This window comes from Adiantum capillus-veneris, chromosome 3 (genome assembly GCF_014529385.1).
Source record: "Adiantum capillus-veneris isolate H3 chromosome 3, ASM1452938v2, whole genome shotgun sequence".
NCBI classification, from domain to species: domain Eukaryota; kingdom Viridiplantae; phylum Streptophyta; class Polypodiopsida; order Polypodiales; family Pteridaceae; genus Adiantum; species Adiantum capillus-veneris.
The window spans coordinates 89,672,488-89,697,883 of record NC_140933.1 but is presented as its reverse complement, the minus strand read 5'-3'; the positions used below and the strand labels follow the sequence as shown (position 1 = coordinate 89,697,883).

Here is a 25,396-nt window from a genome sequence, read left to right as displayed (position 1 = left end):
TCATCTCTCTTGGCATGGTAGGCAACAAGTAGAAGGGAATTCGTTGAGTTTGGAAAGTATGATTTGGAGCAAGGCCTTTTCTTTTACCCTCGTTGATTAGTCGCCTCGTCAAGCTTACTTCCTCTCTGGTCGTGGTATACGCACGATGAATGATGTGGTGAATTCATATGGGAGTTTTCTTACCTTTTCTCAAGCGGCAACACGCTTTGGATTGGGCCTACATTATTGACACATTTGGAGCTTGCTTCGGCATATGGTGGATGTTTTTCTCCCTGTTCCGCCGCTGGCCGGTGGATGTCATATGCAGGATTGGAAGTTATGGGACTCTTCTTTGGATACGATTTCTGCTCGCCATATCTATACTTCTCTCATGCAAGACTCTTGGCTGGCTGATCATTGTAATGCGCTCTGGGATTTACATAAATCCGATCAATGGTGGAGGCAGGCTCTTACTGCAATCTGGAAGTCTCGCTTGCCTCTTAAGAAGCGTTTGTTTCTTTGGCGATGTTTGTTGGGAGTCCTTCGAATTGGAACACTCCTTGCGGCGCATCGTATTAGCTCCTCTCATTGCGTCGATTGCTCCGCTGCTGATAGAACTGTCAGACATTTGCTTTGGGAGTGTCGCTGCACCAAGGCTTTCCTTCGCCGCGTTTCTGCTTGTTTGCACCTTCGATTTCCCTTAGTGGTCCTCCACAAGCGATTCTGGCTTTTTGGCATTCTTTCGAATTACCTCCAGCAATTTGCCATTTTCCTTGCATGGGTCAGATTTTGGTCGCTATGGTTCTTGTGGCACCACCAAAATCTCCTTCTTTGGATGCGATTTCTGCTTGCCATATCTATACTTGTCTCATGCAAGACTCTTGGCTGGCTGATCATTGTAATGCGCTCTAGGATTTACACAAATCCGATCAATGGTGGAGGCAGGCTCTTACTGCAATCTGGAAGTCTCGCTTGCCTCTTAAGGAGCGCTTGTTTCTTTGGCGTTGTTTGTTGGGAGTCCTTCCAGTTGGAACACTCCTTGCAGCGCGTCATATTAGCTCCTCTCGTTGCGTCGATTGCTCCGCTGCCTTGCTGATGAAACTGTCAGACATCTACTTTGGGAGTGTCGCTGCACCAAGGCTTTCCTTCGCCGCGTTTCTGCTTGTTTGCACCTTTGATTTCCCTCAGCGGTCCTCCACAAGTGATTCTGGCTTTATGGCATTCTTCCGAATTACCTCCAGCAATTTGCCATTTTCCTTGCATGGGTCAGATTTTGGTCGCTATGGTCCTTGTGGCACCGCCAAAATCTCCGCATGTTTCACCAGCATGATGCAGATTCTTTTCCATCGTTCAAGTTTTCGCTGAGGCAATCGTTACATTTTGCCTTTGACATTGGGGACATCCCTGGAAACCTTGCAGCTCTACTATGTTTGCTTTTAGCGCTTTTGTATCGCAAAGCACTTCAGTGTTCTTCTCTTTGTATATGATCTTTTTGGTGGGTTTTCCTCACCTTGAGCTTTCCCACAGGTAAATTAACCAAAACAGATTTTTTTTAAAAAAAATGTGTGTGTGTGTGTGTGTGTGTGTGTGTGTGTGTTAGGGGGTGTGTGTGTGTTGGGTGTGTGTATGTGACGCTATCAGTCCCTGCGTGCCCTCAGTTGTTGAACGCTATCAATTCCTGCATGCTGTTAGCCCTACGTGCCCTCAGTCCCTGCACTGTGTGAAAGGCCTGCGTGCGCCTGAGCTCTCTGTGTGAACTGACTGTCAAGACCGCTCTGAGCAACCCTTGCAGCAGATAGCCCTCAACGCAGCAATTGGCCCCTTTGCAGTCCTCTTTAATTTTTGTATAGCTTGTGTTTTGAGTTGGTGTGAGTGAGTATGTGTGAGGGACCGAAAGTTTTCCAGCAGCATGGTTTCTGTACAGCCAGCCTGTGTGTGTGTGTGTGTGTCTATGTCGAGAGTGTGTGTGCGCGCGCGCTGGGGGATTTGGGTGTGTGGTAAATCCTTCTCCCACTCGTCTGTCACGCGACTCTGTTTTGCACAACATCTACCCTTTGCAGGCCCTGTTATGAGCGCGTATAGAGCTAGAAGAGAGCAAGAGGAGGCGCTCACAATGTACAAGAACTTGGACTTGATGATAAGCTTAATATTGATTATAAGACTTAATACTTTATTAAGAGAGCTAGATACAAAACTTGGATTACATGACTTGAGTACAAGACAAGGCTTCATTGCGAGGACGAGACTTGAACATAAGAACTAGCAAAGGGATTTTCTCATAGGAGGCTCACATCTGGTGTTGGCAAGACTGAGGGGCTTGTGGCCCAAGACCCCTATTTATACTAGTGCTTGAGGAGGTTAGGACTTTCTAGGTTCTTCTTTGAGGAGGTTAGAATCTTCTAGAACCTTTCAGATCCTTCTTCAACTTTCTAGAGCTTTCCAGAAACTTCTTGATCCTTCTAGTTCTTCTAGATCCTTCTTTAACTTTCTAGAGCTTTCCAGAAACTTCTAGATTCTTCCGAAATCTTCTCCAAGCTTCTAGAAACTTCTAGAATCTCCTTGATACTAGAATCTTCTAGATCCTTCTAATTTCTTCTAGAGCCTTCTAGTGATGATGTAGGCAATGGCACAGGCGATGATGCAAGCAACGACTGACTCTCAAGCATCCATGACATTACCCCCTCCTCTAGCGCCGAGTTCCACGAGGAGCAGTAGTGTTCCTTGACTGGGGCTTCCATGGATGCTGTTGATGGAACTCTTGGACTTTGAGAGATGCATGCTGAAGACTGTGTGCTGGTTCCCAAATCCGTTCACTAACATTATAGCCTTTCCAATGCACCAAGCACTGTAACCTACCACGCGAAACTCAAGAATCTAGGACTTTCTCGACCTCATATTCGTCATGTCCTTGAATCTCAACCGAAGGAGGAGGTTGTAGGGCTCTTCCGGGGATCTTAGATGTGTGACAAGGTTCTAGGACTGAGACATGAAAGACCGGATGAATTTTCATGGATGAGGGCAACTGGAGTCGATAGGTGACTAGATTGACTTGACGGATAATTTTAAACGGGCCAAGCCTTCGATAATCAAGCTCTTGACAGGAACCAAATGAACGCAGATCACGCCGGAGGAGCCACACTTTATCCCCTTCTTTGTATTTTGGCTGTTGCATGCGATGGAGATCTGCACTTTCCTTAAACTTGGATTGAGCTTCTTTGATATAAATTGCAAGTTCTTTGTGAATTATAGATAATTTTGTTGTGTAAGATGAATAGCAACTGGATTCTTGACTTGATGGTGTCTGTGGATATCCTGTTTGGGATGTTGACCATAATTAGAAAAGAATGGAGTGTGATGGATGGAGGCATGGAAACTGTTATTATAGGAGAATTCTGCTAGCGGTACGAGCTCGACCCAATTATCCTAGTGATAATTGATAGTACAACAAAGATAATGTTCCAAAACTTGATTTACTCTCTCTGTTTGTCCATCACTTTGTCGGTGACTGGCTAAGGAGAGGTTGATTTGTACTCCGAGTAGCTTGAATAAGCTTTTCCAAAAGCTAGAGATGAATTGTGGGCCTTGATAAGAAACTATGTCATCCGATAATCCGTGATAACAATAAATATGTTGTAGAAAGAGTTTGGCCGTACCTTTCCCAGTAATGGTTTTAGTGGTTGGAATGAAGTGTGCCATTTTTGTAAACCGATCCACGACTACTAAAATGGAGTCAAATCCTTGTGACAATGGTAGCTCTACAATGAAATCCATGGAGATGGATGACCATGGTTTGCTTGGAATGGGTAAGGGATGGAGTAACCCATGAGGACGATGACGAGGGGCCTTTGATCTATTGTAAGTGTCATAAGTGCCTACATACTCCTTGACAAGCTTCCACATTTGAGGCCACCAAAAGTCACGGGAGAGAAGCTCAATTGTCTTATTAACCCCAAAATGCCTTGCTGATGGAAGATCATGCCGTTGCTAAAGTACCTCCGAGCGTGTTGGTCCTGATGTAATATAGAGAAGACCCTTATAGTAAATCAGTCCATCATTTTCTTGAAAGTCCTCATTAACCTCTTGTCCTTATAGTTGTTGTCTAATATTCTAAGCAAGTGGGTCTTTGGCAATTTGCGTCTTCACCTTAGAAAGAAAAGTAGAATCTTCAGGAACTTGGCTCATGGTGGCGTTTAGCTTAAGCTGCTCAGGTTTCAAAATCACTGACTCTTGTTGATCAAATGCTGCGTCGCCTTTTCTAGGTGCAAGGTAGGATCTTCTTGATAAGGCATCTGGCTTACCTTGTTGACGGCTAGGTCTATAAGAGATAAGAAAATCAAACCTTAATAGGATACCACTCCACCAGGCTTGGCGACGATTCAAGACGCGGGATGCCATGAAGTATTCCAAATTCTTGTGATCTGTATAGACAGTGATCTTATGAGGAGCTTCTTCAAGTAGGTGACGCCAAGTGTCGAAGGAGTCGATAATTGCTAAGAGCTCTTTGTCATGGATTTCATAATTGATTTCTGCAGCTGAGAACTTGCGGGAATGAAAAGCCACTAGATGTACTCGACCATCCTCTCCTACTTGGGATAGAATAACGACAAGGGCAAAATCTGAAGCGCCTGTTTCTAGGATGAAAGGCTTTATAGGATCTGCGTGAATTAGAATGGGTGCGGTCGTGAAAGCTTGCTTGAGAGTCTGAAATGCTTTCTCGGCCTCTGAGTCCCAGACAAACTTATTATGGCCTGTCAACCTTGTGAGTGTTGTAACCACCTTGGAGTATCCCTGTATAAAGATACGATAAGAATTTGCAAATCCGAGGAAACATTGAACATCTCTTACCGAGGTGGGTGTCTCCCAATCAAGGATGGTTTGAACCTTCTTTGGATCCATGGAGATTGCAGAGAACTCCCGCACAAAAGCTTCAAAGTCATGAAGGAGAGGAGATTCTTTTTCAAGTAAGGGAGCAAACCAAGAGAGAACCCTACACGAGCGGAGGGTCCCAATAAGGCCTAACGGTGAGAGAGAGTCCAAACCCATGAGAGAGAGAGAGAGAGAGAGAGAGAGATAAATGAAAAAAAATGAAATGATATATTAACCATAGTTACCAGGAACGAGAAACCGGAACCGGAACGGGGAACGGGAACGCGGAACAAAATGCCATTCCCTGTTACGGGTACTCACATTTGAAACACGGAACGGGAACTTGGAATGGGAACGGGGAACGGAGACCTGAAAACGGCCATTCCCTATTACTATGATATTAACGCCCTTAAAAGGCCAAAATGACCCATGAGACCAAGCTGTTACAACATAGTGAATCTAATACCATGTTCGGAATAAAAAAGAATTGAAACAAAAATAAAACTACTACAAGCTGGGACTGTTTGGATGTGCCACTCTCGAGGTCGAGAAAGTATGGCTCGAATCCCCTGCTGTAGTCTCTGTTGATATTGTGTAGCTCCTCTTCTCAATCGCGATCGTCTAGGTCTCCCTAGCTCCAATGCTCGGTCTATGAGAATGCAGTAGTGGTAGTATGAGTGCAGGCAAAGCTCTGCAATGGTGGCTCTTTCTCTGGCTGCTCCTCTGGGTGTCCAATATCTAGTATAAAGAAATTTGTAATCCGTCTCTGGGACTATCTCTCTCTAGCTCTCCTCAGTAAAGTGTCTCTATGCCTGTGAGAGAGAGAGAGAGAGAGAGAGAGAGAGAGAGAGAGAGAGAGAGAGAGAGAGAGAGAGAGAGAGAGAGAGAGAGAGATGAAATGAAATGTTATATTAACGTCTTCAAAAGGCCAAAATGACCTATGAGACCTAAAGGTTACAACCATGTGTGACTCTAGTACAATGTCAGGGGAGGGTAGGTATGTAAGCCTAACCTATATCCTCCTCATCATCAATGTCCTCATCACATAATACCTAAACTCAAAACATATGAGAAGTGGGTACATTCACACGAGGGCGAATGAGGTGCACAGGAGGGGAAGTAGACAATGGTGATCATCCATGAGCTCTCTCATGGTTCTCTTAGTATGGCCTCAATGTCCTCCATGATCAGCTGTCGGGGGGGGCGTGCTCACTGCTCGTTGTCGCTCAATGATGCTCCATAGCCTCGATGTAGAGAGAGAGAGAGAGAGAGAGAGAGAGAGAGAAATGAAATGAAATGATATATTAATGTCTACAAAAGGCCAAAATGACCTATGAGACCAACCGATTACAATGATGAGTCTAGTACCAAGTCTGGATACAAACAACGAAAACTACAAACAAAGAACTGAGATAGGAGTGCTACCGACTCCTATGGGTGTCTGGTAGGCTAAGCAATGGTATCATACCACAAAGGTACAAAGTGGGGATAAGTGTGACCATGATATAATATAGCAGTAGCATGAGGCCTATCTTGATCGACACTTTGGGTGTCATGCTAGAATCCTCTGGATCCTCTGCCGCAATCTCCGTCGGTGCTGCGTGGCTCCCCTCCTCAGTCGCGGTCGTCTCAATCTCCCCAACTCTATAGCTCGGTCAATGAGAGTACCGCTGGTGTGTGTATGGGTGGGAACCGAGCTCTGTGATGGTGGTGTCCCCTCTGCCTCTGTGGTACTCAAATCTGAGATGCGTCTCTGGGGATGTCTCTGTCTTTGCCCTCTCAATAGAGCGTCTGTATGTCTCTGTATCTCGAGCAGAAATAATCCGAGACATCTTTGATCCTGATATCTCATGACTCTATCTAACGAGTCAAAACCATCTCTAAATACACAATGAAAGCGTCCCCGTATCTCATAGTAGACTGTGCAGTGACATATGTAGTGAAACTCTGTCTCTGGCTCTGCATGGCATAACTGACATATCCTACTGTCTGCGCGCGCGCACACACACACACACACACACACACAGATGAAATGAAATGAAATGTTATATTAACGTTTGCAAAAGGCCGAAATGACCTATGAGACCACAGCCTTACAATGTGGTGAATCTGATACAAAGTTAGAGTAGCAAAATGAAATGACAAAATGATAAAATAAAAGTACTATGGGATCCTAAACTGGTAGGCGTGAACTAAGCAGCTAGCTGGGGTAGCTAAATTAAAAGTCACAAGATATCCAGCATCGGTCGTTGGCGGATCTCATCAATCTCCTCCATGGACAACAGTCTGACCGGGCGTCGTGCATGTCAGGGCAAAGTGATCCGAATTCTCTGATGTAGCCTCCGACGCTATGTAGTCCTCCAAGTGGTGGGCATCTCGATCTCCCCAGCTCAGTCACTCAATCGATCAGTCTCATGTGAGGCGACAGACAAGAGCAAAAATACTACTACTACTAGAATCCATCCTCATCTGGACTGTGGATGTCGAGAGAGTATGGCTCGAATCCTCTGTTGTAGTCTCCGTCAATGCTGTGTAGCCCCTCTTCTCAATCATGGCCGTCTGGATCTCCGTAGCTCCAGTGCTTGGTCGATGAGAGTGCCGGTAGTGGTCGAATGAGTGGGGGCCGAGCTCTACAGTGATGGTTGCTCCTCTAGCTGTCCCATATCTAGTCAAAAAAAAATCTGTAATCTGTCTCTCTCTAGCTCTCCCCACTAAAGTGTCTCTATATCTGTGTAACTCAAGTAGATATAGCCCAAGACATCTCTGATCCTCATAACTCATGACCCTAGAGAAAGGACCGAAACCCTCTCTCAATAAGCAGTGGAAACGGCCCCCAATCTCATAGTACACTATGCAATGACATATGTAATGTAGCTCTGTCTTTGGCTCTAGCCGGCATAAGCGGCATATCCTATTGTCTGCTGGTATCCCTCTGAATCTCCCAGTCTCAATCTCCAGCTGATGTGAGGATATGCGTATCTGACCAATGGCACACCGCAAACCATGAGACATATGTGTATCCATGTAGCTAGGTGGAATCACAAACCCATCTCCCGTGAGGGGGCGAAGATGCTCTCTATAGAAAGCCATCTTCGTTCCCAACTCCTGTGGCGGCTCTAGCCATGTCCTCGTTGTATCCAGCTGGATCAGGTCTTGACGAATGAGTCTAGTAATCTCCACCCGTGTATGAGACATCGAGGGTGTCTGAAGAGAGTACTGGAAAGGGGGCAGCCTGTCCATGGTGAAGCCATGCATCTAAAACCATGATGTCATCTGTGCATACCAGCATGAAGTCTCCCCCTGAAGAGCTAACTGTCTAGAAGACTCAAGGGCCAGTCTAGCATATCTATCTCTAGTAGTATCCCACAAGTTGTGCACACGGTTACGGAGGCCTTGGCTCTGATCTGTCGAGAGATCATAGATACCAAGGGCCTCTCCATAGGTCACCAACCATCCTGACCTAGCACTAGTATAAATAGGGGTCTTCGGCCACAAACCCCTCAGTCTTGCCAACACCAGTTGTGAGCCTCCTATGAGGAAATCCCTCTTCTAGTTCTTATGTTCAAGTCTTGTCCTTTCAAGCCTTGTCTTGTACTAAGTCATGTAATCCAAGTCTTGTATCTAGCTCTCTTAATAAAGTATTAAGTCTTGTAATCAATATTAAGCTTATCATCAAGTTCATGTTCTTGTACATTGTGAGCGCCTCCTCTTGCTCTCTTCTAGCTCTATACGCACTCATAACAGTTTGGCAAGACTACCATCTCTTAATCTTCTCAAGCCATCATGGAGCCGACGATGGAAGGTGCCATCAACGCATTGCAAAGCATCCAAGCTCAGTTACAAGAACTTTGCGAGAGTAACCCTAAACTTCAAGCAGGGCAACCCCTAATCTTGGGATCGGTGTTGCAAGATTTCAACGTCAAATTCAAGAGCTTCAAGAGACAAGCACACATCAAGCACAAGCTGCAAGATCTAGCTATTCTCAACAACATAAGAAGGAGACGAAGGTTAGCATGCCTGAAAAATTTGATGGGACTAGATTAAAGTTTAGAGGTTTTCTCCAGCAAGTGCGTCTCTTCATTCAAATGCAACGAGAGCGTTATCCAGATAATGCCTCTCAAGTAGGCCTTATTGGGACCCTCCTCTGGGATACGGCAACAACAAATTCAAGAGCTACACTCACAACAAAAAGAAGAGAAATCACACTTGCCAAGTCTAGTGGTGCAAGAGCTTCAACCCCCATCCCATTCCCAAGAGGTTCAACCCCCAATGCAAGAACTCCATAAAGCCACTAGGTGCCAAAAACCACCCAAGATTTTGGCTAGTCCAATGGGTCAAGTAGAGAAACCACTCTTTCCAAGTCCAGTGGTGCAATAGCCTCAACCACCAGTCCAAGAAGCCAATATGTGTCAAAATTTGCTTGTGGTATCAGCTCGTTCACCACAACAAAGGAAGGAGCATGAGGACAACCTACCTGAAAAGTATGATGGGATAGGATCAAAGTTTAGAGGCTTCTTCCAAGAAGCGGAGCTGTTTATATGCATGCAACCAATTTATTCGGGTGGTGCTTCTCAAATTAATCTCATTGGCGCACTTCTCTCAACATGCTTTGGAGAAGAAGTAGTTGAAACCAAGCTCAGCAAGCTATACCAAGGCTATCATCCTTCTTCATTGGGGAAAAGGAATGGAAAAGCTTTTCTTTGAGGATATTTACCGCTATCATGAGCTTCCATGTGACATTGTTTCAAACCAAGGACCAGAGTTGATATCAAGATTTTGGAGAGGCTTGTTCAAGCTTCAAGTTGTAAAGATTAATCTCTCTCTATCCAATCATCCACAAAGTGATGGACAAAAAAAGGAGGTGAATCAAGCCATAGAATAGTATCATCGATGCACAATCAACTACCATCAGCACCTAAGGATGGATGTCCACATGAATCATCATGACTCATATATCGGGGAGGATGCGACGCAGTTATATAAGAATACTACCAGGAGATAGGGTAAGAGCTGAACTGAGTCCCTATGACCTTACCAAGGGACGCATCATCTACCGCCTTAGAAGTAGGGATACAAACAATAGTCAGTAAAGCTTGGGTAGATAACTCCAAATACCTCCGAAGATTTCGTCCACGAGCTCAGGGACGCGGTTACCCCATAAAAAAACCCACGTGTAAAGTAACTATTTAATTGAGCTCAAAGTCTATTGAGAAGTGAATAAACAAGTGATCGCATATGAATTAATGACTAGTTAAAACAAATTTAGTAGCAAGAAAGAGCTACAAGAGAATAATTTCCTATCAAGTTGAGGAGACACACATATGGGACGAAAGATTCATCCACTTGGTTTTCGACTCGGTGTAAGTTAGAAGCATTATTCTTATCGGTTCGCCCAGAAGAAGGATTATCCAAAGTTTCTTGAAGAGGATAGAAAGATACGCAATCTCGTCGAAAAATATATTCAAAAACATGTAAAAAGTGTTTCCAACTATGGCGGAGTTGGGCATGTTGAAATCCAGCGAAAAACAGATCTTATTCAAATTAATATATATACCGGATTTCTTGATTTACTAATTGAGGAACAGAGTTTGGGAATTAGTCAAATGAAGCAGGATCTGAGAAACCTTTTAGGGCTCGAAAGTCGGAATCTCCGAGTAACATTAACTGGTGTTATCCAACCCTATGGAGAACCGAACATTTTGGCAGAACATGTTGCCTCACAACTAAAAAATAGAGTACCTTTCCGACGAACTATGAAAAAAACCATTGAAATGGCTGGAAGAACCAACGGTGGGGGCATCAGGATACAAATAGCCGGACGTTTGAATGGTAGTGAAATGGCTCGCGTAGAATGGGCTAGAGAAGGTAGAGTTCCCCTACAGACGGTTGAAGCCAACATAAGTTACTGCTATCACCCGGCTCAGACAATTTATGGAGTTTTGGGTATAAAGACCTGGGTATTTCGGGATACTTAAGAAATTTTATGCAAGGTATAGAAAATACTATTTGATAGATCTCAATGCAAACCGGTTAGTTTCATCTTACTTCACCTTCAATTATTTTTATTCCAAGTTTTGAAATATCTTTGCTACGCTTAGTGGGCGACTCGTTGAAAATACAAATTTTTGCCAGTAAAATAAAAGACCTAATTGAAAGTGAAAGTTAAACCCTCCTTTTGTTGATCAGTATTCAATAAACAAGCCCTCAATACAGGGGAAAATTAGAACTTCTTTCACCACAGAAACTTTCTTTCCATCCGTAGAAAATTTTTCTATGGAAAAGCCGGAATCAGGAAGCACTGTAATAGTATTTCACGGAAATTTGAGGAACTAAGATATCTCAAATTTTTTCCTCGCAACTAGTCGTATGGTTAATTGCCTAACTCTCAATATATTACGTAATGTAGCATGACTACAAAAAAGTCAGGGGAGAGCTTTGAGTCGACTAATACTGGGAACGCCGACTCAATAAAACTAAGACAGAATGTAGTACTACAGCTTCGTTGTCGAAAGAGAGAACCTAAACGTCTGCTCAAAAAGATTGAAACGACGAGGAAACTTCCGAATCTGATTCAACAGCGAATCACTATGAGACCGGTCGAAACGCGTATGGGGTCAGGTAAAGGATCTCCAGAATATTGGGTATCAGTAATCAAACCCGGTTGAATAATTTATGAATTAGGTGGGGTGTCAAAAGAAGTAGCTGAGGCTGCCATGTTGATGGCCGCGCACAAGATGCCTATACAAACTCGATTAGTAACTTCGCAAAAATTGTGACCTTTCGATCTAAATCAGTGGGGGGAATACAATAGGAGGATATTCCCGATGAATGCAACACGCAATACCTGCAATTTATTTATGTAATCTATCAAAAAATAAATAAAAAATAGAAATGCGAAATAATTAATCAATAACGTTTTTTCCAGCAAAATCTTACTTATTTTGGCAACAAAAGTAATGTCTTACGGGGAAGGGGAAATCGGCCATCTGTTCATGTAATTCTACTAATTACGTCCGGGTCGTAGTTTCAATAAGTAAATATCTCCCCATTTTACGGAGGTCAAATATATCTATATTTTTCATCGGAATCTAGTAGAGTAAAATGTCTGTCACTACGTAAGTATTTTTATCTACATCTATCTATCCGTATCTATCTATAGAGATAGATAGGGATAGATAGAGCTATGCTAATAAATACATATATAACTAATCTTACCATTTCTTCCTACTACCAAAATCACATGATTCAAATTCAAAGTTATTTAGATGTATCAGATAATAGCGGAGCTCGCAAGTTGATGTGTATTCGGGTACTAGGAACCGGTAACCGCAAATACGCAGATATAGGTGATATTATTATCGCCGTAGTCAAGGAAGCCGTACCCAACATGTTTTTGAAAAGATCGGAAGTGGTTAGGGCAGTGGTAGTATGCACTCGTAGGGGGTTGAAGCGACGCAATGAAATGGTCCTTGAGTTCGACGACAACGCAGCCGTCATTATCAACCATGAAGGAAATCCTAGAGGAACTAGGATTTTTGGTCCAGTAGCAAGGGAATTGAGGGAATGTAATTTTGCCAGAGTAGTCTCGTTAGCTCCCGAAGTGTTGCGATAACTAATGAAAAAAAAAGAAAGCTCGTTTCATTTCTTAGAACTCAAAGAAACTTCAATTCCTTTAAAAATTTGGGTTTGAAGAGTTAATTGTCGAATAGTCCAATACATACACATATACAAATATACAGAAAAATCTATCTATATCTATTCTATCTATATCTATTTAGATAGATACAACTCAATAGGATAGCCAATGAAAATGAGTAGAAAGGAAAGAACCTTTTTTCCGCCTTGAATATCATTTAGATTTTGCCAAGAGGAAAGGCTAAAGATTTTAGGAATTACTTAAGTAAAAACAATTCTAATAATTACCGATTGATATTTCACGAATAATGATGCCATCTCTACCACAGTTACTTCAATCAGAAATGCGAATACGAAAAGAAAAGCTATGACTAGGATACTAGTTACTAAAATGACTAGAGGTATCGTGCAAATCTTACTAGAAGAAGGTTTTTTAAAAAGCGTCACGAAACACACAGAGGGGGGGGGAAATCTTTATGGATGTCAAACTAAGATATTTTGGCAAAGAAAAAAAGCCTTACGTGGCAACTATTAGGTACATTAGCAAACCCGGTCTCAGAATCTATTGCGATCATATAAGAATCCCTAAGATCTTAGGGGGCATGGGAATTGCAATTTTATCAACGTCTTATGGACTCATTACAGATCGGGAAGCTAGGCGAAGAAAAACTGGGGGGGAAATTCTACGCCATATTTGGTAATTGAAAGGGAGAAACAGAGACAAAAGTTACTTATTTTAACACTTGGGCTTTGGGGAAGTCGAGCGCTCGTTGCTGTTGTTCGACACCCCACCCTTCCTACGCCATCCCCCCCCCCCCCCCCCCCCCGGCTGTCCCTGCTCGCCCGCTTGCTGCCTCTTCTAGCCCGCCCGCTGCCTGCAGCTCCCGCCTTTACAACCCCCCCCCCCCTGCTCTCCTTGTTCCCCCGAGGTCTTCTGCACTTTGGATTGCGCTGCATTGACCTCTTTGGGCAGTGCTAAGCGCACCTAATTGCAGTTTCTCCTCGCCGTCGTTTCTTCCACCACAGTAGTAGACATAGATGGAGGCTCTAGCTCCGCCATAGAGGGACTAGTCCGAAGCCCCCTCGCCCGACCCCGCTGACCCCACCATTCGACTTGCTCTTTCGCCGACAGAGCAAGCAAGCCTAGCCGCAGAGGTAGAGCGATTGCAGGCGACTTCTGTCATCTGCAAGATTCTCGGCACTCGACCTAGCAGAGGAGAGCTGCGTGACCTTCTCCAGGTCCGCCTTCTTGTAGACGTGGGCACGATCTTGGACGTATAGATACTCGGACGCGGTTACTACCAAATCGAGTTTGAGACCTTCTGGATGGCGTCCAAGGTCATCGCCATGAGTCCACTGACCATCCGAGCAACACGTGCCCACTTTCCACAGTGGAGACATGGTTTCGACCCTGCTTCGGATGTTCTAGTAGAGGAGGCAGACATCATCCTTCTGCCTCGGGTGAGTGGGGGTTGGTTCAGACAGAGTGGAGTATTCGGGCCTCCCGTATCAGTGCTTGACAAACGGGCCATCTAGCGAAGGCCTGTCCACGGAGGAGGCCTCGACCTACACCACAGCCTCAGCCCCAGCCTGCAAGGGCTGGCCAACAGACATAGCACACACAAGCAGAGCCACCCTCTAAGCCTGGGGCTCCAGTGGAGGAGGGATGGCAACAGGTCCGTGGTAGACGTCGACAGGGGCCACAACGTCAGACTGGCACTCAGAGTGGTCCTCACGCACCTACTCAACAGCAGTGGGTTCCCACAGGGAACCGTTTTGGTCCTCTAGAGCAGGACGAGGTCCCTGCCCCAGCCCCTTCCCCAGCTTCACCCTCGACAGCCCCTCCCCCCCCCCAGAGTTCCCTCATCTTCCTCATCCTCCCCCCTGCCTCCTGCTCCCACCGCCTCTTCCCCAAGCCCTTCTACCTCTGTCGCTCCTTCCCGCCCCTCTTCTCCACCGCTCCCCCCATCTCCCTCTCCCCCCCCCCTCCTGCTACAGTTCCACATTCGACCCAGGGGGCAGGGCCTTCTCCTGCGGCTAGGAGATCTCTTGGCAGCGCCTTTGCCACGAGTCGCTTAGCAAGAGAGGGACAGCCTTTCCTGCGGCCCCCTCTGCAGGTACAGACATCTTCCCTTGCAGCTATCCCTCGTGGTCTGACGAGCATTGACATCCGGCGCCGATGGGACTTCTTCGACTACGGCTTTACTCGTTTTCTTGGCGACCCCTCAACAGACCATGAGGCAGCCTGCTTCAGGATCCATGTTCTGTTCCTTGCCGCTAGGGGGACAGAGGCCTTGGACTCAACAGTTGGCTTCTCCTTCCCCCTATGCGGCAGAGACCAGACAGAGTGGACTCTCGACTCAGTGTTAAGATGGTTGCACACACAGGTACTAGAGTTCTCTCACCACATGGGAGAACTAGGAGTTAAAGATTTGCTCAAGACTTTGTGGCCATTGGCCAAGTTTGCGGTGACACCTCCAAACTCAGCAGGAGGTAGACACATTGTGGTTTACTTCTTTGCCGATACACAGTGCTTGCCATGCTATGTATACATTCATGAGGACTCCTAGACAGAGGAGGTTGCTTTACGTACGGCTCGCTCTGCTTGGGCTTGGGCCACGCACTCATTGCAGTCACGCCTATCTAGAGGACGATCGGATGCGGATTACTCCCCATCCAAGCCAGCCTCGAAGATAGCCCGTCTAGCTGTTGCGGCAGCATCTGTTCTCTCTCGTTCTCCATGAGGATCGTCTTATGAAACGTGCAGGGACTAGGTGGGCCCAGTTTCAACGCCAGCGGGGCCGACTACGTCAGGAGCTTCAGCCTTGTCTTGTGGGAGGAGAGATTGATCTCCTTATGCTTCAGGAGCACCATTTGTGTGAGAGCCGCATCAGACGTTGTGGTCAGCTCTTGCGTGGACGATATGATACTTTTTGGTCAGCTGCTTTTGGACCTGGAGGCATCCAGGGTGGGGTATGTATGAGTATTGCGGACTCTTTGCAGCAGGCCATAGTGGGCAAAGGGATCATTGTGCCAGGCATGGCTCAGTGGATTACTATGCAGGTTCAGGGTGGCCTAGTGGGTTTCCTGAACATCTATGCGCCCAATGTGGCGAGTGCTCGTGCAGCGTTTTTGTCACAGATAGTTGGCAGAGCATTGGTGCATAGGGGGGGACTTCACAATGCTGGAGGACCCTTCTGAGACAGGATTGGTAGTAGCCATGCTACTGTGCATGGAGTGAGTTGGCAGCTTGGGAGAGGCTTTGTATGACTTTGCAATTCTCGAATGCTTGGCAGCACTCTGGTTTTGTAAGGCCCCCAAACAGCCTTGCCTTCTCTCGATCAGACTGCAGAGTGGGAGGAGTGAATCTATCGCGGATAGATCGCTTCTACACTAGTGACCACTTCAGTGACTTGGAAGGAACAGTGGGCATCCTGGCAGGAACCTCCTTCTCGGACCATGCACCAATGATCCTCACAGTAGCACACAAGCAGAGGAGTGGGAGCACGATGCTTCGCATCCCAGAGAGGGTCTTGTTGGACCCAGCACTCAGAGAGAGGGTAGATGCTCTTTGGACAGAGGGCTTGGATAGGCAGGACTCTCCTGCTGACAGAGTGACCGCAAGCCTAGCACAGATTAATCGTTTTTTTCTCCAGGAGTCTTTGGCTCGCCGGCTACAGCGAGAGAGGAGGAGCAGCGTCTCAGACGGGGCATTGCTTCGTTACAGAGGATGCAGGAGCAGCATCCAGACAGCCCCTGGTTGGAGGAGCAGTTACAGCAGGCTCGACAAGAGCTTGCTATCACAGAGGAGAGGCGACATGAGTTTGCTTTCCACCAACACGCATCTCAGTGGACCGAGGTGGGCGCAGAGTGACTAGTGCTTTCTTTGAGGCAATGGGACCTCGGCACTCGCATGTCAAGAACAGTCAGTTGAGGAGGCCTGATGGGTCAGTTGTTTCTGAGCCCGAGGATATGCGTGCAATTGCTACTGACTTTTACCGTGAGTTACTGTCTGCAGAGTCCCACTGAGCGCGTCAGGATGCATGCAGGGAGCAGGTTTGGGCACAGATGCCTTGTCTTGTGACTGAGGAGATGCGTCTGAGGCTTGAGCTGCCACTTCACCTTCAAGAGCTGCACATGGCTCTTAGGGCCCTCCCCCGTGGTAGTTGTCCAGGTGAGGATGGGCTGACTCCCAGTTTTTTCTTGGAGTACTGGGACCTGCTTGGCCCAGATCTCTGCAGTGCTTTTCAGTACATTTTGCACACAGCAGTGATGCCTGACAGCATGAGTGAGGGCCTGATCTACCTCATTCCCAAGGAGGGTGGCTCCTTGGATGAGATTCGACAGTGGCGCCCCATCACCATCCTCAACTCATCCTACAAAATTATTGCCAAGGCTCTGAGTTTGAGGATTCAGCCACTTCTGGAGAGTCTGATACATGGGACTCAGACAGGTTTTGTCAAGGAACGCAGTATCCTTGACAACATCTTTATCTTTTGGGAGGCCTCTTCCCTGGCACGGCTCCGTGGTGAGGACCTCGTGATCCTTCTTCTCGATTTTGAGAAGGCATACGACAGAGTTGACTGGGACTTTCTAGAGGGCACTATACGTAGGATGGGCTTCTCAGATGCTTGGATCAGAGGGGTGTCAGCTTTGTACAGACAGGCTCATAGTCAGGTACTCTTGCTAGGAGGGAGAGGTGATCGCTTCGTGCTTACACGCTCGGTCAGAGAGGGATGTCCTCTTGCCCCTATCCTCTTTGTGTTCTATGCGAAGGCGATGAGCGGGTTTTTGGTGTCGCAGCAGGTTGGTCTATGGGGCTTAGCACTCCCTATTCGGGGAGATGAGCTACTGGACACTGAGTTTGCCAACGACTCAGCCTTGTACTTAGATGGCTAGGAGGAACCTCCACAGGTGTGAGCAGGCTCTGGAGACCTTTTGTTGTGCATCGGGCGCACTGATCAACTGGAGAAAGACAGTGGCTTTCTCGGTTGGTAGTGCTCATGTGCCAAATTGGATGCCAGGAGAGGGTTTCAAGTGGATGCCCCCAGGGACTGCAGTTCGGTACTTGGGCTGTCAGGTTGGTTTGGACTTGTCTCCCGAGCAGCAGATTGCTCCCCTTCTTCTGTCTATCAGGAGAAAGTTGTTACCCGAGCCCGAGCCAAGGTGGCTTGGCAGGTCATCACGCTTCCTTGTTCTCAGGGAGGGCTTGGGATCATTGATCCAGCACAGCAGAGCAGAGCCCTTCTTGGGAAGTTCATCGTCAGAGGACTTCTTCCAGGTGAGGAGCGCTGGAAGGAGTTCTTGCTACAGCGGCTACATGCTAGGGTGCCTCAGGCAAGAGGCCCTTGGCAACCTTCGACCAGATGGATCTTTGCAGAGATGCGCAGATTTGGTCTGCGCAGGAGACTGGAGGACCGCTTCGCTGTGAGTCTGCTTCCATCTTGGGAGCACTTGCGGCGTGGCCTGGAGCAGAGACAACCTATGTGCACGGAGGAGCGCCTATGGCAGCCCCTCGTCTGGAACCCCATGGTTAGCACTTAGAGAGGCCACTTGGTTGGTAGTCGGTCTCATGTTTCCTGGGGTCCCATGGCAGCAGGTCCAGCGTGCTCTTTAGGTGACTAGCTAGAGTTCACAGGTCTGTCAGAGGAGGTCCAGTGCCTTCAGTTACAGGGCATGAGAGGGGTGCAAAGCATGTGCCAGGACATCTGAGAGTCAGTTCCAGCTGAGTGGCTCATGCCCCTCGAGCCAGTAGCACGGGAGCCTTCACACGACTGGAGGTTCTCATCTCAGTCAAGGCCTGCTCAGAGACTGTCCCAGCTCTTTTCTTCGAGCTTCAGGGAGGGGGACGCCTTCAACGAGTTGCTGTAGAGGCCCCGCAGGTAGCCGAGTGCTGTTTTTAGAGGATCCGAGTAGTGGGCATCTTTGGGAGAACCGTTGTCATAGACCCTGACCCAACAGCTCTTGAGACTGGACACTGGAGGCTGTGGGCTTAGGAGTGTTGTCCACTAGCACGAGTACAGTGGGATCCTAGTGAGTGGCTATGGAGGGATCCCTTCTTTTCTGCAGACCACCCAGGAGTTCCCTTCTTTCAGTACACTGTTCGACTGGGACGTCATATACTAGCAGCACAGAGAGAGGCCCGCCCCGCTGCAGCACCTCATTGGCAGGAGGAGGGGCTCACAGCTGAGTTCTTGGCAGTTTTTTGGGAGAGGTTGTGGGACTCCAGACAGCCGAGGCGAGTCACCTTGTTTCAGTGGTTGGTCGCACACAGAGCTACAGCAGTCGGGAGCTGGCTAGTGCATAGTGGTCTCTCGGCCGCATGTGCAGCTTGTGACCACCTTGTGGAGAGTCAGCGTCACTATCTTTGGGACTGTCCCTTGGCCTAGCAGGTGTGGCTACGAGTTCTTCGGCTCATGCTTGCTCTCTCCGCGGCTCGACACTACACTTGGGGAGCAGCGGCTTAGTCCACCCTCTCAGGCCCGGCACTTCAGTTTGAGCTATCTTCCACCAGCAGGATGATAGTGATGCAAGAGGGGCGACCTACACTCCAGCCTGCTACAGAGCTTACTCCACAGGAGTGGTCCAGTGAGAGAGAGGAGTGTTGGGAGCTCATCAGTGGCCTGGCACTCTGGTTCATCTGGCGGGCCCGCTGCTTCCGCATCTTTGAGGCTCGCCCCGTGCCACCAATAGAGACTGTTCGTGACTTCTGGCTAGAGTTGATCCACACTCTCAGAGGACAGTTCGAGGGACTACAGGGCAGCTCCGACCGCATGCGAAGAGGCTTTCCTTCGACTCTGGCGTCCTGGGCCTTCTACACCATGGTCCAGGGTGTACTCCGATGGCACTACCGGCCACCTATGTGGCTTTTCCCTCCCCCCATTTCTTGATTTAGCCCCATTGTACATATGCTGGTTTTTTCATTGGGAGAGTCTCCCACCATGGTTGTTGTAGTCCTCTCTTGAAGAGGCAGTTGTAGCCCTATGGGCAGTTTCAGTAACTAATAGAAGGATCTTTTTCTCGGAAGAAAAAAAAAACTTGGGCTTTGGGCCTAAGCTATCCTGTGTCGTGCTTTTCTTGTATGCACACAGCACTTCTGCAGGCTTGCTGGATGGATCTCTCGCAGAATCTTGGCCCTTGGGACGGTCAATAAGGCAGGGCTGCCCTCTGAGTGCTTTGCTTTATGGGATCGCTACACATCCCTTGTTTATGTATTTGGATTCCTTGACTTCCACTGGAAGGCTACATGGCCTGACTTTACCTTCTGGACAGCAGTTTGCTGGCCAGGCTTATGTGGATGACTTTGTTCATGCCTCGCAATAACTATGATGATGTACAACAGATTATGCATACTCTTCACTTGTTTGGATTGGCAGTAGGTCTCAACATTAACTTTTGCAAATCCAAGCTATTGCCTCTGAAAAAGTGTGACTGGCATAGGATATTGTGGCCTGGGAAGATTGTTCCTCCACATGTTCTGGTTCGCCATTTGGGTTATCCGCTGGGTTGGAATGTATCGGCTATGCAGAAACTAGAATGGGTGCTCCAATGTCTGCATTCCAAGTTGAATTATTGGAAACTGTCCACGTGGCCACTTCATGTGCGTCTCAGGATTGTCCAATGCATCCTTGTGGCTTATGTGTAGTTTTACTTGCCTTTGTTACCCTGGCCTCAGTTGCGCTTGCAGTCCCTCATGTCCAATATTTTAGAGCATTTTTGGCGGACCTCGTCTACCAAGAACAGTCTTCGGCTTCTATCTATGGACAAGCTGTGTTCTCCCAAGCAGCTTGGAGGGTTAAATATTTTGGACTTGAGACGTCATCTTGTGGCTCGGAAAACTGTGTTGTTGCCAGTTTTGGTGGAGCAGTAGCAACCTTGGGCTCTCATGGTCACACATTTGTGTACGCACATTGTCACCCCTTCTTTTGGTCATTGGAAACCGACTGATTGGGATGTTGTTTTTGGGAAGCTTGAAGGACACATTCTTGGATGTCCCTTTACTTCTTCTCTAATTGTTGATTGGAAGGTTGTCACTTCACATTTGGCTTGGAATGGTCGACAATCCTCTATGGGTAACTCTCTTCGCTTGGAGAGTCTGCATTGGAGCAGGGCGTTCGCTTCGACTTTGGTTCAATGGTCTCCTCCCCAAGCGTATTTTCTTTCCCAAAAAGGAATCTGTCAGGTGCATCAGGTGGTTGATGACTCGGGTTATGTTCTTTCGTTCGCTCATGCAGTGTCCCACTTTCGGTTGGGTCTTCACTATTCTCCTCTCTGGCGGGAGATTCAAAGGATGCTTGGTGCTCACTCACCCATTCCTCCTTTGGACGTGGACTCTCGCTTCTCTAATTGGAATCTGGCTACTACTAGATTGGACTGCATCTCAGCTGGCAGTGTCTATGCCGTCCTTCAGTCTGATGTATGGATTGTGCATCAGGGTAATCAGTTGTGGTCGCTTTCCAAGTCATCCTTGTGCTGGCAACACACATTGTCTCACATTTGGCAGAGTCATCTGCCTTTGAAGGAACGTGTTTTCTTGTGGCGCTGCTTGGTGGGAGCTTTACCTGTTGGTAGTGTGTTACATGCTCGGAAAATCTGCAATGAGGTTAGCTTCACTAGACAAAGTATCAACTAAACCATCATCCTTGTGAACAATCACATCATTACCTGCAAATCATCATGCTCGTGAGTAATCACATCATTATCATGCAAATCATCATGCTCGTGAATAATCACATCGTGATCATGCAAATCATGTGTGTCGTGCTTTGGAGAAGAAAAGACTGAGAGAGTCTCCTTCTCCTAATTCTTGTCAATCTGTGCCTGCACACTAGAAAAGAGTCGGAACAACTCTTGCATGTGTTGGGCTCTCTATTCAGCCGCCAAGCGCGCTTGCTCACGCTCACGCTCAAAGGCTAACCGGCTTTTTTCGCGCTCGCGAGCCAATTCTGCTTTTCTTTCTTGGTGCTCGTGATCCATTTTTGCTTTTCTTTTTGCTCTTCTTTCTTCGCGTTCTAACTTCCTGTCCATCATCATTTTGTCAAAAGCCTCCATAGGAGTTAGTGCAATCCTTGGCGTAGATGGGGAAGGGGGAGAGTCGGAAAAACCTCCTGGTGGAGAAAATTCTTCTTGACCACCCTCATGCTCATCGCCTTCATGCAAAGTATCCATTCCGCTTCGTGTGATGACCATACACTGAAGTCTTAGGTTCTTAAGTTCACGAGGAACATGGGTTCTTGTGGTTCTTGGTTCTTAAGTTCTTAAGGGTCTTGGTTCTTGGGTTCTTGGGTCTTGAGGTTCTGGAATCTTGAGGTTCTTCTTTAGCTTGCAATCTGTGTTAGAGAAGGATCTTCTCTTTACCCGAGCTCTTCTCTTTTCCGCGGGCGCATCCCTTGGCGGCCTTGCGCTCACACCAAGGTTGCTTTTTCCCACCTCACGTCGATTGGCCGGCCGCTAAGTGCACGGTCCGCTCTCAATGAGTAAAAAGAGAGACAAGGGGAGGCTGAACAAGCCCTTCTTTCTTGGGATTCGTGTCACTCTTCAAAAACACGATTAGGAATCGACACGCACGCGACCGCAACCACCAAAAAAACAAATTATGTGGTTCTTGTGGTTCTTTCCTTGAGTGATATAGAACACTGCCAAAGCTCTGATACCAATGTAAGGTGCAGCGGAAGTGAATGTTGAACTTTGCTCAAGATGAGTGCTTCGAACTATGCTCAAGGTTCCTTTTACTTACGGAAGGGAGAGCCTTCCGTTCCTTTAGTGAGAGAGTGCAAATGATTACAAACAAAGTGGCAAACACTGTGAATGAAGGTGCTGAGACTGAGAGATAGAGAGAGAGAAGAATACGACACCAGAATGTTGTCAAACCCTCCTCCGAAGGCCCCACTCTCTATGGCAAAAGCGGTCTACTATTGATTGCACAAATCTCTACAATGCAATGGACTTGCCGAAGATGTCGACGACGATGAGGATGACGATGAGACGGGCTGAAATCTGAAAACGTTAATGGCTGAAATCTGCAAATCTTTATCTGCTGAATTCTAACTCTATGTCGGTGACGACCGGCAAGGTGACGATGACACACTAAAAATGCAGATGCTGAAATCTGCGTTTTCTGGCTGAAACTGCAAACGCTCACTGATCTGACCGTGCGGCGAGAATCTGCTGCGAGAAGGTGAGATCTGCAAGGTTCGGGACTTCTACTGCGGAGCCTTGATGCTGAAAACTGAAAACACTGATGCTATTCTGGGTTCTGTCGCGAAGGAACTACAAAACGTTGGGCTGCTATGCTGCTCCAAAAACACTAGGGCTGATGTGTGTCCTGCTGCAAAAACGCTAGGCTGATCCTGCTGTTCTGCTAACGCTAGGGCTGATCTGTGGTCTGTTGTCACCAGGCTGCTGTAAATGCAAAACATTGGGCTGGTTCTGCACTTGAAGAAAACACTAGGCTTGGTCCTTTGGCTGAAAACGCTATGTCTCTTACCGGGGGGGGGGTCTTGATGAGAAGGTGACTGTTGAACTCTTGTTCCTCCTGCCTCTTTTGCCAGAAAGTGCTAGCGCTAGGGTTTCTTATATACTTCCTGACCCAAATTGCCCTACCCCGAGTTTCCAACAAAGTCACTTAAAAATAATACTTCCTGACCCAAATTGCCCTACCCCAAGTTTCCAACAAAGTCACTTAAAAATAAATTAAGTGAAAATTGGCTAAAATAGGGAAAATAGGTCTATGCATTGTAAGCTTGCCAACTCTAGCCCAAAACAATAAAAAGTTTTTCTGAGGCAGTTTGGCCACCAAGGCCTTGGTCCTCGTGGTTCTTTAGATAACATCAAGATTATCACGATCCTCGACTAAGCCCACAAAATTCTAGCAAAGGTTCTTAGTCTCAGAACCACTCCTTGGGGATATAGTTCATAATACACAAACAGGGTTTTTCAAGGAAGTAGTATCCTTGACAACAGCTTCGACTAAGCCCACAAAATTTCGGCAAAGGTTCTTAGTCTGAGAACCACTCCTTGGGGATCTAATTCATGATACATAGACAGGGTTTCTCAAGGAAGTAGTATCCTTGACAACAGCTCCACTTTTTGGAGGCAGCAGCGTTGGCCCATATGCAGGATGAGGAGCTCATGATATTTTGCTACTTGACTTTGAGAAAGCTTACGATCGTGTGGATTGGAGCTTTCTTGAGGGTGAGGATGGGTTTCTTTTGGGGCCAAGATCAGAGGCGTGACAGCCTTGTCCCCTATTGCTCACAGCAAGGTATCAATTGATGGGGAAAGAGGGTCAAGATTTGCATTGACGAGTTCTGTCAGACAGGGCTGCCCACATGCCCGCTTTTTTTCTTGTTCTTTGCATGGGCTTCCAGCAGTTAACTCTGGTGGTTCTGCTTCTTCTACTATCTAATATGCTCAATAGAGCACTAGTAACCATGAAACTCCTAATCCATTTTGTGGACTTCGAAGATGTACCGGTGATTAATAATTGCATGTTGTTAATACTAGAGAACCTCATTTTTTATATGATAGTTATCAAGGGAACTCTTACAAGTATTTGAGATATGAAAGAAAGCTGAATTGGCCCTATCAAAATTCAATATTTGAGGCATGAAAGGAAGCTGGATTGGCCTTAATAAGTATTTGAGGCATGAAAGGAAGCTGAATTGGCCCTATCAACATTCAATAAGTGAAAGTATTCAAGCTATGGAATGGCAAGTTCCAAAATAAGAGTGAGCATTGTAAAATGTTTTCCGTGTTGGTTCATTTTCTTGTGTATCTGGGTTTGTTGTGTTTGCATAAGAATTTGTGCATTATCCTCTCTCTAGGATGTAGATAGGGTAGGCTTACATACCTACCCACTCTAGGTACCCTCATTTCTATTTATTTTTATGTTCCCCAGACATTGTTCTAGAGTCACACATGGATGTAACCTTTTGGTCTCATAGGTCATTTTGGCTTTTTGAAGACGTTAATATACATTTCATTTCATTTTCATCTTTCTAGGGAACCGCGAGCTCCTTACCTCTACCACTTCATGGCCATGGTGGCATTGCATCAAATATTTATGTGAACAACAATACAGGAGTGGTTGAATCCTAAACTCGAATAGCATGAGGAAATCAGAATAGAAATAACAACCCTTCTTCATAGGGTTATCTCCACTTCCACATCATGCTATCAGATTATCATCAATTATGTTCGTAACATGCCTTGATTATCTTCCCCTATGTGTTGGTTATAATCATGCATTGATTCTAAAAATCATAAACTCACCTTGTTTGAGTGTTCTCTCTCCAAATCAATTGATCTCTCACGTTTTAATATTATATCTTTCTTCTCTCCAACTGCTTGTAGTCTTCCCCATAGACAATGTTGCTTCTACAAAAGCATAAAACACTCAATATCCACTCAAATCTTGACTTATAGACACATCCAATCACATGTCTACCAAAACTATCATACCTTAACCAAAAAAAAGCGTACAGCGCCATTATCAACAACCGCGGAGCTCTTTTTACTGTCAATGTCTCCAAACAGATCAACTTGAAATAAATAAGGATGGCAATTCACTTTCACATAACAATCTGTTGCTGCAGTCAAATCCAGCCAAAAAAGAAAATCGGGATGAGCTAAACACCCCTTTTTTATCACTTTAAAGAAGTAAAAGACATGATAAATGTTTAAAAGGATGTACTTGCCTGTCAAGCCATCAACAAAGTGAATGAAAAAGGGTTACTTTCCAAAAACAAGGACTATAAAGAAGATCTTCGACTAGCTGAAGGATGAACATTCAGCACAACTCAGCCATGCAAAATTAAAGACTTTCAGAAAGCAACTTTCATATGCAAAAACTGATATAGAAGAGGAATGGTGGCATAGAAATGAATACAATGGACTTAATTTAGCCTTTGAGACG

At 46.4% G+C, this 25,396-nt stretch overlaps 2 protein-coding genes across 4 annotated transcripts in view; one reads left to right on the top strand and one right to left on the bottom strand.

The window, feature by feature from the left end:
* Positions 1–25,396, top strand: part of LOC147461281 (uncharacterized) — a 214,562-nt gene that overhangs the window by 91,003 nt on the left and 98,163 nt on the right. The gene's annotated exons all lie outside the window — the stretch shown is intronic.
* The window catches only part of LOC147461282 (uncharacterized), a 157,033-nt gene that overhangs the window by 91,419 nt on the left and 40,218 nt on the right, over positions 1–25,396 (bottom strand). The window contains exons 3-4 of one of the 2 annotated variants that reach the window (XM_086508865.1): positions 24,943–25,064; positions 24,754–24,858 (exon numbers count right to left, since the gene is read on the bottom strand). In XM_086508865.1, the coding sequence (XP_086364991.1) occupies positions 24,754–24,858; positions 24,943–25,064 (227 nt within the window). Of the gene's footprint in view, positions 1–24,753; positions 24,859–24,942; positions 25,071–25,396 lie in introns of both variants that reach the window. The other variant, XM_086508864.1, reaches the window with a different exon arrangement.